We start from the raw sequence: 12,474 nt of genomic DNA on the forward strand, positions 1-12,474 counted from the left end.
TAGACAAATGGGTTGGGGATAGGAGAAAACAATTTTTAAATAGATTAGGTTATATAATATACATTTCAGAAGAGAAGCATAAAGTACTCTGGAGTCAGAGAAAAAGGGCTCATATCAAGTGGGAGAAGGAGGAGAGAACAGAAAATCAGAAAAGATCAAAGAAAAGAAGATACATTTCCAGTGGGTCTTAGACATATGTAGGGTTTCAGTATTTGGTAAGAGCTGTGTGAGTTGTATGTTGGGGATTAAGGATGGGGCAAAGAGACAACGAGACAGGTTAAGGAGGATATTCCACCAAGAGACTAGAACAATGCGTTTGACATTTTGTATGGCATATAGAATGCACTGAGAAATATTTGAGTGAATGAATGAATGATAAGTGGATCAGGGTCTGAGTCATAGGACATGCTAAGAGTATTCAGAGAAGCCCTAGAAGTCCCATGGCTATGCTGAAGAGGACCTTGAATGCTGAGAGACTGAGGAAGTTCTTAGCACACTAGACATAGGGAACCTTTGATGGTGCTTCAGTTAAGTGTGTGACATGTTCTTGAGAAGGTGTATCACTTTCAACTTGACTTCATTAACTCTTTGGTCCTCTGTGAGGGCACGGTAAGTATTCAGTTCTGACATCTTTTTCCCCATTGTCATGCTGAGATTTGTGCAGCTACTTATGAAAATGGCCCTTTCCCCTGAAGTCCATAGCCACTCTTGGATACAGCAATGAGAATCCTAACCAGGGCTACCAAGGAAGCTGGCTGCTGGGAGGCGTCTTCTCGCTACTCATAGCAGATTTGGCCCCTATGCCCCAGGAAAACTGAGCATAAGAGCAAGGCTGAGCATCTGGTTTCTGCTCTTTGATGGAAGGATGGGTTCTCTCCTCCCTACGTAAAATTATGGAGCCTTTTTCTGTGGGAATTTTCTCCCACAGCTTGGAGGGCAAGGTGGAGTAAGCCGAAGTTCCAGTCCCCAATCCTGGCCTCCTTGTATAGGGATTTGTCAACAAGGATTAATGACGCATTCAGTCAAGCCTTTAGTCTTCTCCAAGTAGAGTAGATACTGTTTGCAGAGGACTAACTGGAGTCAGCCTAAACACTAGTGAGAGGAGAGCACTCACCACACTGTCATTTTCCCTCACACGTGTCTTTCGCTTCAGTTTCTTCTAGTGTTTCTTCTCACATCCAAGGCTGCTACCCATGGTCCTTCTGCCCTGAACCCTGAAGTCATACTTCTGTAGGTGATAATGTGAGGAAGAGTGGATTTCAGACATTGTGGGTCTTATTTAGTTTAAAGTTACAGTTTAAACAAGCAGTTCTTTCTGAGCCAAGGCCAGCCTCCATTATCAGGAAGCCTTGTTATTAAATGCTGTTGTATGTATTTTTTTCTTCAAAATTTCTTTTAACAAGATTCCTTGGAATTTGTCATTCAGACAATTTTCCTGGCCACCTACAGTGGGACTCTAAATCTTTGAACAGGAAAATTATCACCTTTGTAATCACTGTAATCTTGTCTCCTACAGTTACTCAAGGCACTATTTTCTTGTTGATAGAAATTACAGAAATGACACTGGGTGAGAAGTCCTGCTAAATTAGGGGAGTCATTTAGCATTATTAAATTAAATATCAAAGAAACAATTGCATTGTAACTGATTTTATACACACACAAAATAGCACGCTTAATGTTGTCAATTAGGTTATTTCTGCACAAATATGTGAATCTTGATAAACCATTTTATTTTCTCTCCAAATGACTACAATTCAATTCCTGTGAAGTGTTGCAATATATGTACTTAAACTGCAAAAAGTAAATCATTCTTTTTTCTTTTCCTTTTCAAGTCCAACACTGTAATATTCGCTGTATGAATGGAGGTAGCTGTAGCGATGATCACTGTCTGTGCCAGAAAGGATACATAGGGACTCACTGCGGACAACGTAAGTAAACCTTATAAGTATTCTAGATGCTAAACTGTGTAGACAAATGTGTAGACAGATATGTAGATAAAAAGAATACAGGGATAAGTGCTAATCGATGTGGATTACCTGGGATGTGGCACTTTTATAGATGTCCAGTGAGTCTTAGATATGATCAGATCACTTACCTAATGCACTTTGCACCAAAATTCTGATTGGAATTTTGGGAATGCTGGTTTGACTCCATTTCTTCTCATTTACCTTCAGCGTCCCACTTACCTCATCCCTTTAATGTATAATCAGCACCCAAGGTGCAGAATTCTTGTTTGTTCCAGATGTATATCTTCTGTTTGATCACTGAACATTTCCACCTCGATTTTCAAGAAGCATCTTAAGAGTATTTCAAAACTCAACCTCATCTTTCTCCCCAGAACATGTCCTTTCTCTTGATTAATGGTATCTGCATCTCTAGTTTCCCAGTGTAGATTCTGCTACTATAATACTTAGCACATGATGTTCAGCTTGTTGATTCATTCATGAACACTGTTGTGTGTGTCTACAGTCAATCAGTCCTTGTACTTTGTGGAAGATAAAAATTCCTTTTAAGAAAGCTTATTTTTTATTACACTGAGATGAATATATGTACCCTGCAGAGAATTTGGAAAAGCTCAAAAATACAAAATAATAAAATTCTCCGTAATCTCATCATTCCAGATATTACCTTTTAGTCTTTTAATGCATATTTGGTACATGAGATCTATTGTATGCATAATTTTCAGACTACTTTTTTACTTAGTATTTTATTAGAAGTATGTTCCATGTTATTAAACATTTTTAAATGTTTTAATGGTTGCAAAATACCTCATTATATAGACATTTACTATTTATTTAATGAATATTTAATGATGAGCATTTATTCATATTGTTTCCAGTTTTGCCATTGTATACATACTTGCTATGATGAATAATGTTATTATAAATAAAGCAACATTGTGACTATCTATGCACCACAGTGTGGTAAGAATAATGATTGAGTTTTGTGTAGTCCACAGCAGTAGCATGGAGAGAGGAAACACAGGATGGCTTCCCCAGTGTGGGGAAACCCTTGTGATGAGTCTCAAGGGATGGGGTGGAGTTCTCTTGTCAGATAACAGGAGATGGGCCTTCTATGCAGCTGGCACAGCATGGGCCAAAGCCTGAGAATGTGACATAGCGTGAGATGTCAGACACAGCACGTGTTTTGGTCTTGCTACAGCTTAAGTGCTGACGGAGGTGATGGGAAGGGAGATAAAATGGAAGTCATGAGCCAGGGTTTGAGCGCTTTTACGCATACCATATCTTCATCCAAAATAGAACCAGGGGAGAAGAGTGAGATAGCAACAACCAAGAACATTCATCTGTTGGATTATTTGCTCTGTGTTTACTATGTGCTAGGCAATTTTTCAAACTCTTCGCATGTATTAACTCATTGGATAAAGCAGTGGCCTCCTGAGTTAGAGGCCTCTGTTACCTCTAAAAGATGAGGAAACTGGGGCACAGGGACACCAGTAACTTGTTTAAAGTTATATGAGGAGGAAGTGGCAGAATTGGGACTTGAACCCAAGCAGTCTGACTTCATGGCCCATGCATTTAATGCTATGAAATGCTGGCCTCATATATATCACGTAAGTGGTTTACAATGAGAAAGGTCACTGTGGCCACAGTGTAGAGATTAACTGCTGGGGGAAGAAACCAGAAGCGGGAAGATTAGTACCAAGGCTGTGGCTAGAGAGATGGCGTGATGGGGGAGCCGTCGAAGGCAGTTTTGGAAAGGGAATCACGAAGACCTGCTGAGTCTTCCTGCTGCCTTTGGACTAAACTGCCTCATGAGCACCAAAGTCTAGCACACAACAGGCTCTCAGGGAACACGTGCAGAATTAGAAAACCTTTCCTAGACCTCACTTACCTAATCTGTAAAGTGAGATGGTTGGCTGAGGCCATCCCCAAATTCTTTTCTGCTTAAAATCTTTTCTTTCTGCCCTGATTGTAAATTAAGAGCCAAATCTAACTTTATGATGGGAAATGAACTCTTGCCATAATTTTGGCCATAAGGGGTTGTGTCAGTTCATGTCCTCTGATCTCAAGTGGATGCCAGGACAGAATTGGATAGACAAGGGAGTTATTGTGGAAAAGGGCTGTAAAGAATAAAGAGGGGGAGAAAGCTAGAGTAGGAGGAGAAGGCCTTCAGACCATGATGCAGGTATGACCCCTGTACAAGGGGAGTGGGATTGTGTAGAAAGTGCCTCAGACTATAATGCAGCTCCAGGAAGCCTGGGTCAGGCTGATGGGAGTCCAAAGCAAAGATTGCCCATCAAGAGAGTTCCATGATGGGCAGAAATGCCCTGTCTTTGGTACCCCACTGAGTTTGGTCATTGGGTGATAGCAGCCAGGATATATGTGTCCCTTATGTGAACATGAAGCAGATCTGAAGTGGGTCAGCTGGAGGCGGTCAGCTAGTTAAGCAACGTACAGTAGGATTTCTTGGAGGGAGATCTGAGTGGCTCAACTTGATGACTTCCACAAGGATATAGACATATTGTGCAGGAAATATATGAAGGAGGAATTAATTCGAAAGGAGGTATTTAGGGAAGCCTCATGGAGGAATGAGATTTGAGCTGGGCTTTGAAGAGTGGGTGGTACTGGCCAATTTGGCTCAGAAGAGCCTACCACCTGTGGATAAAGATGCCTAGAAAGAGGCCATGCGTGAAAGAGTTGCAAGATACTGTACAGAGAAACGTTGTTCAGGGCACGAGCTTTCAGTTCTTACTTTAATGCCTTTTCTGGCAAGTAAAATGTCCCTCCCTCCAGTGTCACTGGACTTATCTCATCAATGGACTCCGTTATAACAGTCATTCATTGGGTCTTCATTATGGTGGATAAATATGGTCAGAATTAACGTTTTGTTGAGCGCAGTTGTGATTGAACATGTTGCATTTCTGTAATGGTGACAGAGCCCAGTGTTTTCCCTATGGGTACCCTTTGGAAATTAAGCACAAAATCCTAAGCAAAAGAGTCAGCTTGCTACAATGCAGTTCTCATCCAGAAACATCTCTTGTAAACCACCATTTTAGAGGCAGAACCGAAAGCATTGCTCAGATACTTCCCAGAACGAAACCATCAGCATTAACACAGGTACAAACCCACCTATTCCTGGCAGTTTAGCCTGAGATAACTGAGAAACACATACAGAGTTGGAACCGTAGAGTAACTGTTTAAGATGAATCCCAGGATGATTATTTAGGTTTTGTTTTTTGTCTTTTTTTGTTTTTATTATTGTCCTTTCAGGGGATGTTATTACTTGACTAGCACCTACTTTCAGGTAACGCTCTCAGCTTCTCTCTCCTTATCTTACAGCTGTCTGTGAAAGTGGCTGTCTCAATGGAGGCAGGTGTGTGGCCCCAAATCGATGTGCCTGCACTTACGGCTTTACTGGACCCCAGTGTGAAAGAGGTATTTTTTTTTTCAACAAATTTGTATAAATCTGTTCTGGTAGCTAACACTGTTATTGACTTCAAGCACACATTGGCTTTATATAGCTGCTTCATGAATTTTGCTGAACTCTAAGGGGTTTTCTGAACTGTCACTGGGAAGGTCCCTATGATGACAAGGCAGTGGCTCTAATTCTATGCATGTCATTCACTAATCTTGTCAGTGGCCTGCAGGACTCACTAGTGAGCATATGCATAAGTACCAGTTGGCGTCAAGGTAAAAAGGGGAGAATTTTCCATAAGAATTAGCATTGAGCTCCTTGTTATCCTAGTAAATTAGAGAAGCAATTCCACATAAAACATCTGTATGGAAAGGAAAAAATTTAGAATGAGGAAAAATACTCTTAAAGATCTGTGAGAACCTACTGGGGACTGTAGTGGCACATAGCATAGCATCCAAAATTGACTAGAAACAACTATTGCTGAGGAACTGGGCTTTCACATATCGTGGTATATCCATACTCAGTACAGCTCACTGATGTGTGTATAACACTCCTCACTTTTCACAGGGAAACACCAAGGCACAGGAAGGTCAAGGACGTGCCTACATTCACACATGTAATGATATGCTTTAATCTGAATGTGGGTTTTCTGTTTAAGTGTTATGCTTACTGCTGCTCCTAATTAAAAGAAGTGTCCTGCTTGATTTGCCTACCTATAAATGCAAATTTAATATCGAGATATATTTAGATGTGTAATATTCTTGATTTTTTCCCCCAGCCCCCTGAACTTTGGCTTTGATTGTCTTGCCTCTACATTCATAGCCATTTTCTCATCGTTCCTAGTTTTGTGGTGAAGGTTTGGGAGGTTTATTTCATACAGCGTTGCAAAAAATATTCATGAAAATACTCATTTAAAATACTAATGAACTTTTTAAACAGCAATCATCACTTTTATCCAAAGTTGTATAAAGATTTTTTTATTCTGTGTTGGAAAGTAAAGATTCAGTAGCAGACGTTGAATATATAGTGTATAAGAACAAAGAGCAGAGATTGATATGTGAGAAATTATTTTCTGTTTCTATTTTAGCAAGTTCACCTAAATTCAGTTATTTGCTGATAAAGCAACAATACCTATTTTAGCAAGTAACTCTAGGTCAATTACTATTATTACTGGATAAATTATATTGTATCTTAGTTCAGTACCACGACATGGTATTGATGAGTAATGCACTGTGAACTCTTGGCCTTTACATTGCATTTGGCATAATTTGGAGGCCCCTTTTAAAACCGCTTATCTTCACAACTTGAAGTATTTTTATTGACTTGGAGATATTCAGTATTCAGAATAACAAAGACACCCCTTTCAATTAGGTAGTATCATTCCATGGCCTTATGGAAGATGATGTGGAGTTTAAATTGTTGAGGTTAAAATTGTTAGTGTGTAACATGGAAAGTGGTACGTGAAAATAATTCCTCAGATGATAGTACTTAATATTTAATATTTAGTATTTAATTTGTTTTAGAAAAATCACAAATAGGAAGTTAAAGGACATTTTACCTCTAAGAGCGTGATTAATAATTTGCTGCAAAAAATATTGATACCCAGAGTGCAGGCATTGATGATAAAACTGTCTAAAATAAAGGGGGCATGATATTTAACCATTCCACAGTTATTTCTTCAAAGACTTCACCTTTTTAAAATTTTTTTATTTTATTTTTATTATTTTTTAAAAATATAATTTATTTTCAAGTTGGCTAACATACAGTGTATACAGTGTGCTCTTGGTTTTGGGGGTAGGTTCTCGTGATTCATAGCTTACATACAACACCCAATGCTCATCCCAACAAGTGCCCTCCTCAATGCCCATCACCCATTTTCCCTTCTCCCCTGCACCCCTCCCCCCGCCCCCTCAACCCTCAGTTTATTCTCTGTATTTAACAGTCTCTTATGGTTTGCCTCCCTCCCTCTCTGTAACTTTTTTTCCTCCCTTCCCTTCTCCCATGGTCTTCTGTTAAGTTTCTCGAGTTCCATATATGAGTGAAAACATGATATCTGTCTTTCTCTGTATGGCTTATTTCACTTAGTATAACACTCTCCAGTTCCATCCACGTTGCTGCAAAAGGCCATATTTCATTCTTTCTCATTGCCAAGTAGTATTCCATAGTATATATAAACCACAACTTCTTTATCCATTCATCAGTTGATGAACATTTAGGCTCTTTCCATAATTGGGCTATTATTGAAAGTGCTGCTATAAACATTGGGGTACATGTGCCCCTATGAATCAGCACTCCTCTATCCTCTGGATAAATTCACAGTAGTGCTATTGCTGGGTCACACGATAGTTCTATTTTCAATTTTTTGAGGAACCTCTATACTGTTCTCCAGAGTGGCTGCACCAGTTTACATTCCCACCAACAGTGCAAGAGGTTTCCCCTTTCTTTGCATCCTCCTCAACACTTGCTGTTCGTTGTATTAGCCATTCTGGCAGGTGTGGGATGGCATCTCAATGTGGCTTTGATTTGTATTTCCCTGACGATGAGTGATGTGGAGCATCTTTTCATGTGTCTGTTGGCCATCTGGATGTCTTCTTTGGAAAACTGCAAAGACTTCACATTTTACCAACATTAAGAAATGAAGTGAATGTGTTGAGTTACTATTCTAACCGAAACTGCCATATTACTCAAGGATTTCTCCAAGTCTGGAGTTTCTTTAACTGTTCCTTTCGCAATAAGGCTATCCTGAAATTTGTACTAAGATGTAAATATATTTTGGTCCCATCGAGTCTTCACAGTGGTGATTATCTACATAAAACTAATCCTTAAATGGCAGATTTTCAGGCATGTGCAGTAGTGGAGGTTACAGAGGAAACAGACTCTCTTTAATTGTTACCCTTTGCCTTTTGTACCCATGAATACAGTCCTGACCTTCAATGGGAGAAGGGAAACATGAGTGTAATTTCCCTGAGCACGTGGGAGAGGGGAATCTTTTTGATTCCGGAATTATATTTCTACTTGTAGAGTCTTCCCTGTTTCTGCTCTTATGGAAGACATCTGCTTACCTCTTTAAAGAATTAGGGGCAATATATCCTTTTATCCTCAAATGTATGGTCGTGATTTCAACAATGATTAACGAAAATATAGGACTGAGTTAGGATAAATCCATCCTGAAGCATGGGGAAGTGTTCAGTGTGACTTCTGATGCTGGGTTAGTATACTGATTAAGTTGTTTATTACCTAGGCTGATTTATTAAGTTGTTCAATTACCTTGGCTAGTTGCATTATGCTTTAATTGGGATATGGATTTTTATTTTTAAAAATAACTTCCAGGAAGTCTTTACTAATCTCCTTTCTCCCTTCCAGGAGGCTAAGCCAAGTGGTCCTTCTGTACTCTCCCTTAGCACACTCTCCACGCCTGTTTTGATAGCACACATTATATGGAAACAGTGGGTTTCCATGTCTCTCTCCCCAAGTAGGGTATAAACTCTTCAGCAACAGCTATGGTTTCATCAACTTTTTAATTTGCATACCAAGCTCAATGCCTAATGCATAGTGCATGGCCATTAAATGTTGAACTAGACTTATTTTAAAGCACCAGGAAATCTGGAGATATGAACATATCAGATATGAACAAATGTCTCCTAGAAGTATAATTGATGTTTACCTACTTGTGGATGGTCCTGGATATTTTGCACTGGTATCATTTTAACCAGAGTTTACAGTGTTGAGGGCTAACTGAATTTGGCCCCGCCTTTCAGAAGTATGATCTTTCAGGGACACAAGACTGTCATTTTTCAGTTGGCAAGGATGCAGAAAAGAAGGTATATTTTGATTAAAACCAGGTGGCAATAAGCCAAATAAACAATTCCCTCTCATGATATACTGTACACGGAAAGGACCATGTCAAATGTCAGTTGCAAGTACTTCTCAGAATAAGTAGCTTTGTCCCTGGCAGATATTGGAACTTCTCTACATCTGTAACTACCTCAGAGAGCCAATACAAGTATAGAATACCCTTTGGGGTAGGATCTGGACACTGGCAGGATCTGGACCACTTTGAGCCAAAAAGTGAATCTTAATAATCCATGAATGTAGTGTTTGGATTTGTGATGGTGTCTCCATCACAAGCAGTGGATCCATGCTTGAATTGCAAATCATAACATTCGTTTAACAAATGCCATCATAATATGAAGCAAATTTGTCCCACTTGTAGCTTTTAGCCAGTAAAATAGTGCTGCTTTTTTTAAATTTCTTAGCTAGTTAGTTTCATCACACAGGTAGCAATGATCCTGTTGCCTGTCTCTCTGTACTAAGAGAAGGGAAAGTAAAGACCTGTGACTTGTTTGGCCTGCAATGTTTACTTCTTAAAAACTGAATGTGAATACCTGTGGTTACATTTTCCAGTTTGCCACAGTCTTTCCACTTCCTATTGTAATGCATCGTGCTCACTTCATTCATTCAGTTTGCTTTTTAGCTCCTGGGGGCACTTAAGTTTGCCACCTCCTACTACATTCTACATAAGATTGCATCTCTTGGTGTTTTCTTTTGTACCAAAAGTTTCTTTTATTGTTCTTTCTTTTACTTTTTTTTCCCTATAAGTTTACACTTATGGTTTTCTGGATAACTTCCGGCCCCCACTCCCCTTCATTTTTGCCTTCTGTCTTAGTAAACTTGGGCATTGAGCAACTTAGTCAACTTTATCTTCTTGCCTACCCTCAGTGGTACAGTATGTTAGCATTTCGTAGATGATTGAAATGAGATTGGTACCTATTTTGGCAGTGACAAAACAAGCTAGTTGTGTGTTGCCACAGTTACTGCCAACAAGACTATGTGGAATCACATTTTCTCTTGCCATCTTGCACTAGAATGCTGACTACTTAAAATCTTGTTAAATGCTTTTATATTAAACACAGTGAATCATGTGAGTGGATAAGACTTCTCGAGGTAATGATAATGAGAGAAGAATGATAGGGACAGAGCTGAATTTGTAGATGGGGACGTGGTAATGATGAATAGGCTTAGGGAAGAAGAGAACAAAAGATAGGTACTGAGAAAACCTGAGGTACTGAGGAGAAGGAAGAGAACCAGGAGAACCCTGAGCCAAAGAAACTAAAATCAAGTTCAAGAAATAGCTTGACAATTGTTAGACTCTTCAAAGGGTCAAGAAAGAATGAGAGTCACAAAGAGGCCCTCTGATGTAGCAATGGGTGACGTGTAGTGATGTAGAATGTGCCAGGCAGTGTGCTGAACACTGTAAGTGGGCAATTTGCAACAACCTTATTAGGAAAGTCCTACAATGACCCACTTTACAGACGAGTGAACAGAGGCAGAGAGAGGTCAAAGAGTTTGTTCAAGATCAGACAGCTTATAAGGGGTGCAATCAAAAAATGAAACTAGGTAGCCTTTGCACACAACCACTGGGCTATATTTGGGTTTCACTGGAAGAGATAAATAGTAACCATAGAGAATTTACTGAGGAATTGTAAGAAGAAATCCAGAACTAGGAGTTTTAGTGTAGAAGTAATAGATTTAAAAAAAAAAAGCACTTTAAGAAATTTGGCTAGGTAAGTAGTTTCCCTCCCTGGTAGAGTTGAGCTAAGTTGCTTTTAAATAATTTTAAGAGCCAAGGGAAAGGAGTGTTGAGTATTGCTTGCATGTTTCTACTGTAGGGACTTAGGATATTTCTGTTTGCTTGATTTTGATATTTTAAACATAACAACCCACTCTTAGAAGGTGATTCTTGTCTGTTTGTAGTATATGTAAATTGACTCCAAAGAACTGAACCAACATTCTGAAATGTAGACATACGAAATGAGTACTGTTTAGTGTAGTTACCATGGAAGGTATATAGTTTTCCTATGATATTACAATTCTTCAAACCATATTTGGAAACTCTCTTTTGAATTATCTTCAATTTTTTTAAATGTTTGTTTCTTTTTGAGAGAGAGAGAGAGAGAAAGTACAAGTAGGGGGGTACAGAGAGAAGGGGAGACACAGAATCTGAAGTAGGCTCCAGGCTCTGAGATGTCAACATAGTGCCCAACGCTGGGCTTGAACCCATCGACTGGGAGATCATGACCTGAGCCAAAGTTGAATGCTTAATCAACCAAGCCACTCAGGTGCCCTTGGAATTATCTTTTAAGAGTCAGAAATACATTCAAATGAGTGTGTGAACATTTTGCCCCCCTTTCTGGGAGGCATTTGAATTTTTAGAAACAGCCTAAAATGGGGTCAATTCTAGTGACTATAGTGGGTAGTCAAACCCTTTAGTTGATTGGGGTTAAAAATTGACTTAGGTTAAAAAGCAGTGAAAAGAATTGTCTTGGATGACTCTTAAGGCACATGGAATTGGATTAATGTTTTAATGTTAAACTTTATGTGAGCCAGTGTAAGATACATATACCTTAATGTTAAACTTTGGAAGCCTAAATGCAAATAATAAGACATTTTCTATCATTACTCAATCTGGAGATCTTCATCATGTGCTATCTGAGTGTAGGCATGGATATGGATTCCTCTCCATCCCGAATCGTTTGTTCAGTGTTAAAATTCCTACCCAAGTCTAAACTGTAAAGACAATATATGGATTTTTGCCAACTCAAGAAAGTCTGCTGGATATTTTGCTGGCTATTAATAGATAAATTATAGAGGAAAGCATTATTGAACTGACAGCTTTAAGAAGAAAGAACAATGGGGGGAAATGAGGAGTAGAATAACAATGAAAATGTGACAATAATTCACAGTCCATCAGAGAAGCATGACAATGGAAGGTAAACTAATCTTTGTTCATCTTACTTGCATCTTTAGGGAATTCCAGTGTTAATGGAGCTGGAAAAGATGCTTAGTTTTTGTTTTGTTTTTTTGTTGTTGTTTTGGTTTTTTTTTTTGCACAGTAATGGAAAAATAGAACAGAGGACAGGTTTGTTGATTGTAATTCTGCTTCATTCTCTGTGCAGTTGGTATTTAAAAAACTCTGTTCCTCATAACATATCATCAGATTCTCTGATGATACAAAAATGATGGTTTTTCACAGAGCTCTTTTTAAATGATTTCATTGAATAATTAAAAAAAAAATAAAAAGAAAAGAAAAACAAGTAT

At 38.8% G+C, this 12,474-nt stretch overlaps 1 protein-coding gene across 2 annotated transcripts in view; it reads left to right on the top strand.

Annotated features, from left to right (window-relative positions):
- The window catches only part of FBN1 (fibrillin 1), a 234,540-nt gene that overhangs the window by 38,854 nt on the left and 183,212 nt on the right, over positions 1 to 12,474 (top strand). For both annotated transcript variants that reach the window (XM_047862765.1, XM_047862766.1), the window contains 2 exons: positions 1,833 to 1,928; positions 5,301 to 5,396. In XM_047862765.1, the coding sequence (XP_047718721.1) occupies positions 1,833 to 1,928; positions 5,301 to 5,396 (192 nt within the window). The remainder of the gene's footprint in view (positions 1 to 1,832; positions 1,929 to 5,300; positions 5,397 to 12,474) is intronic.

The sequence above is a fragment of the Prionailurus viverrinus genome, chromosome B3 (assembly GCF_022837055.1).
Source record: "Prionailurus viverrinus isolate Anna chromosome B3, UM_Priviv_1.0, whole genome shotgun sequence".
Lineage (NCBI taxonomy): Eukaryota > Metazoa > Chordata > Mammalia > Carnivora > Felidae > Prionailurus > Prionailurus viverrinus.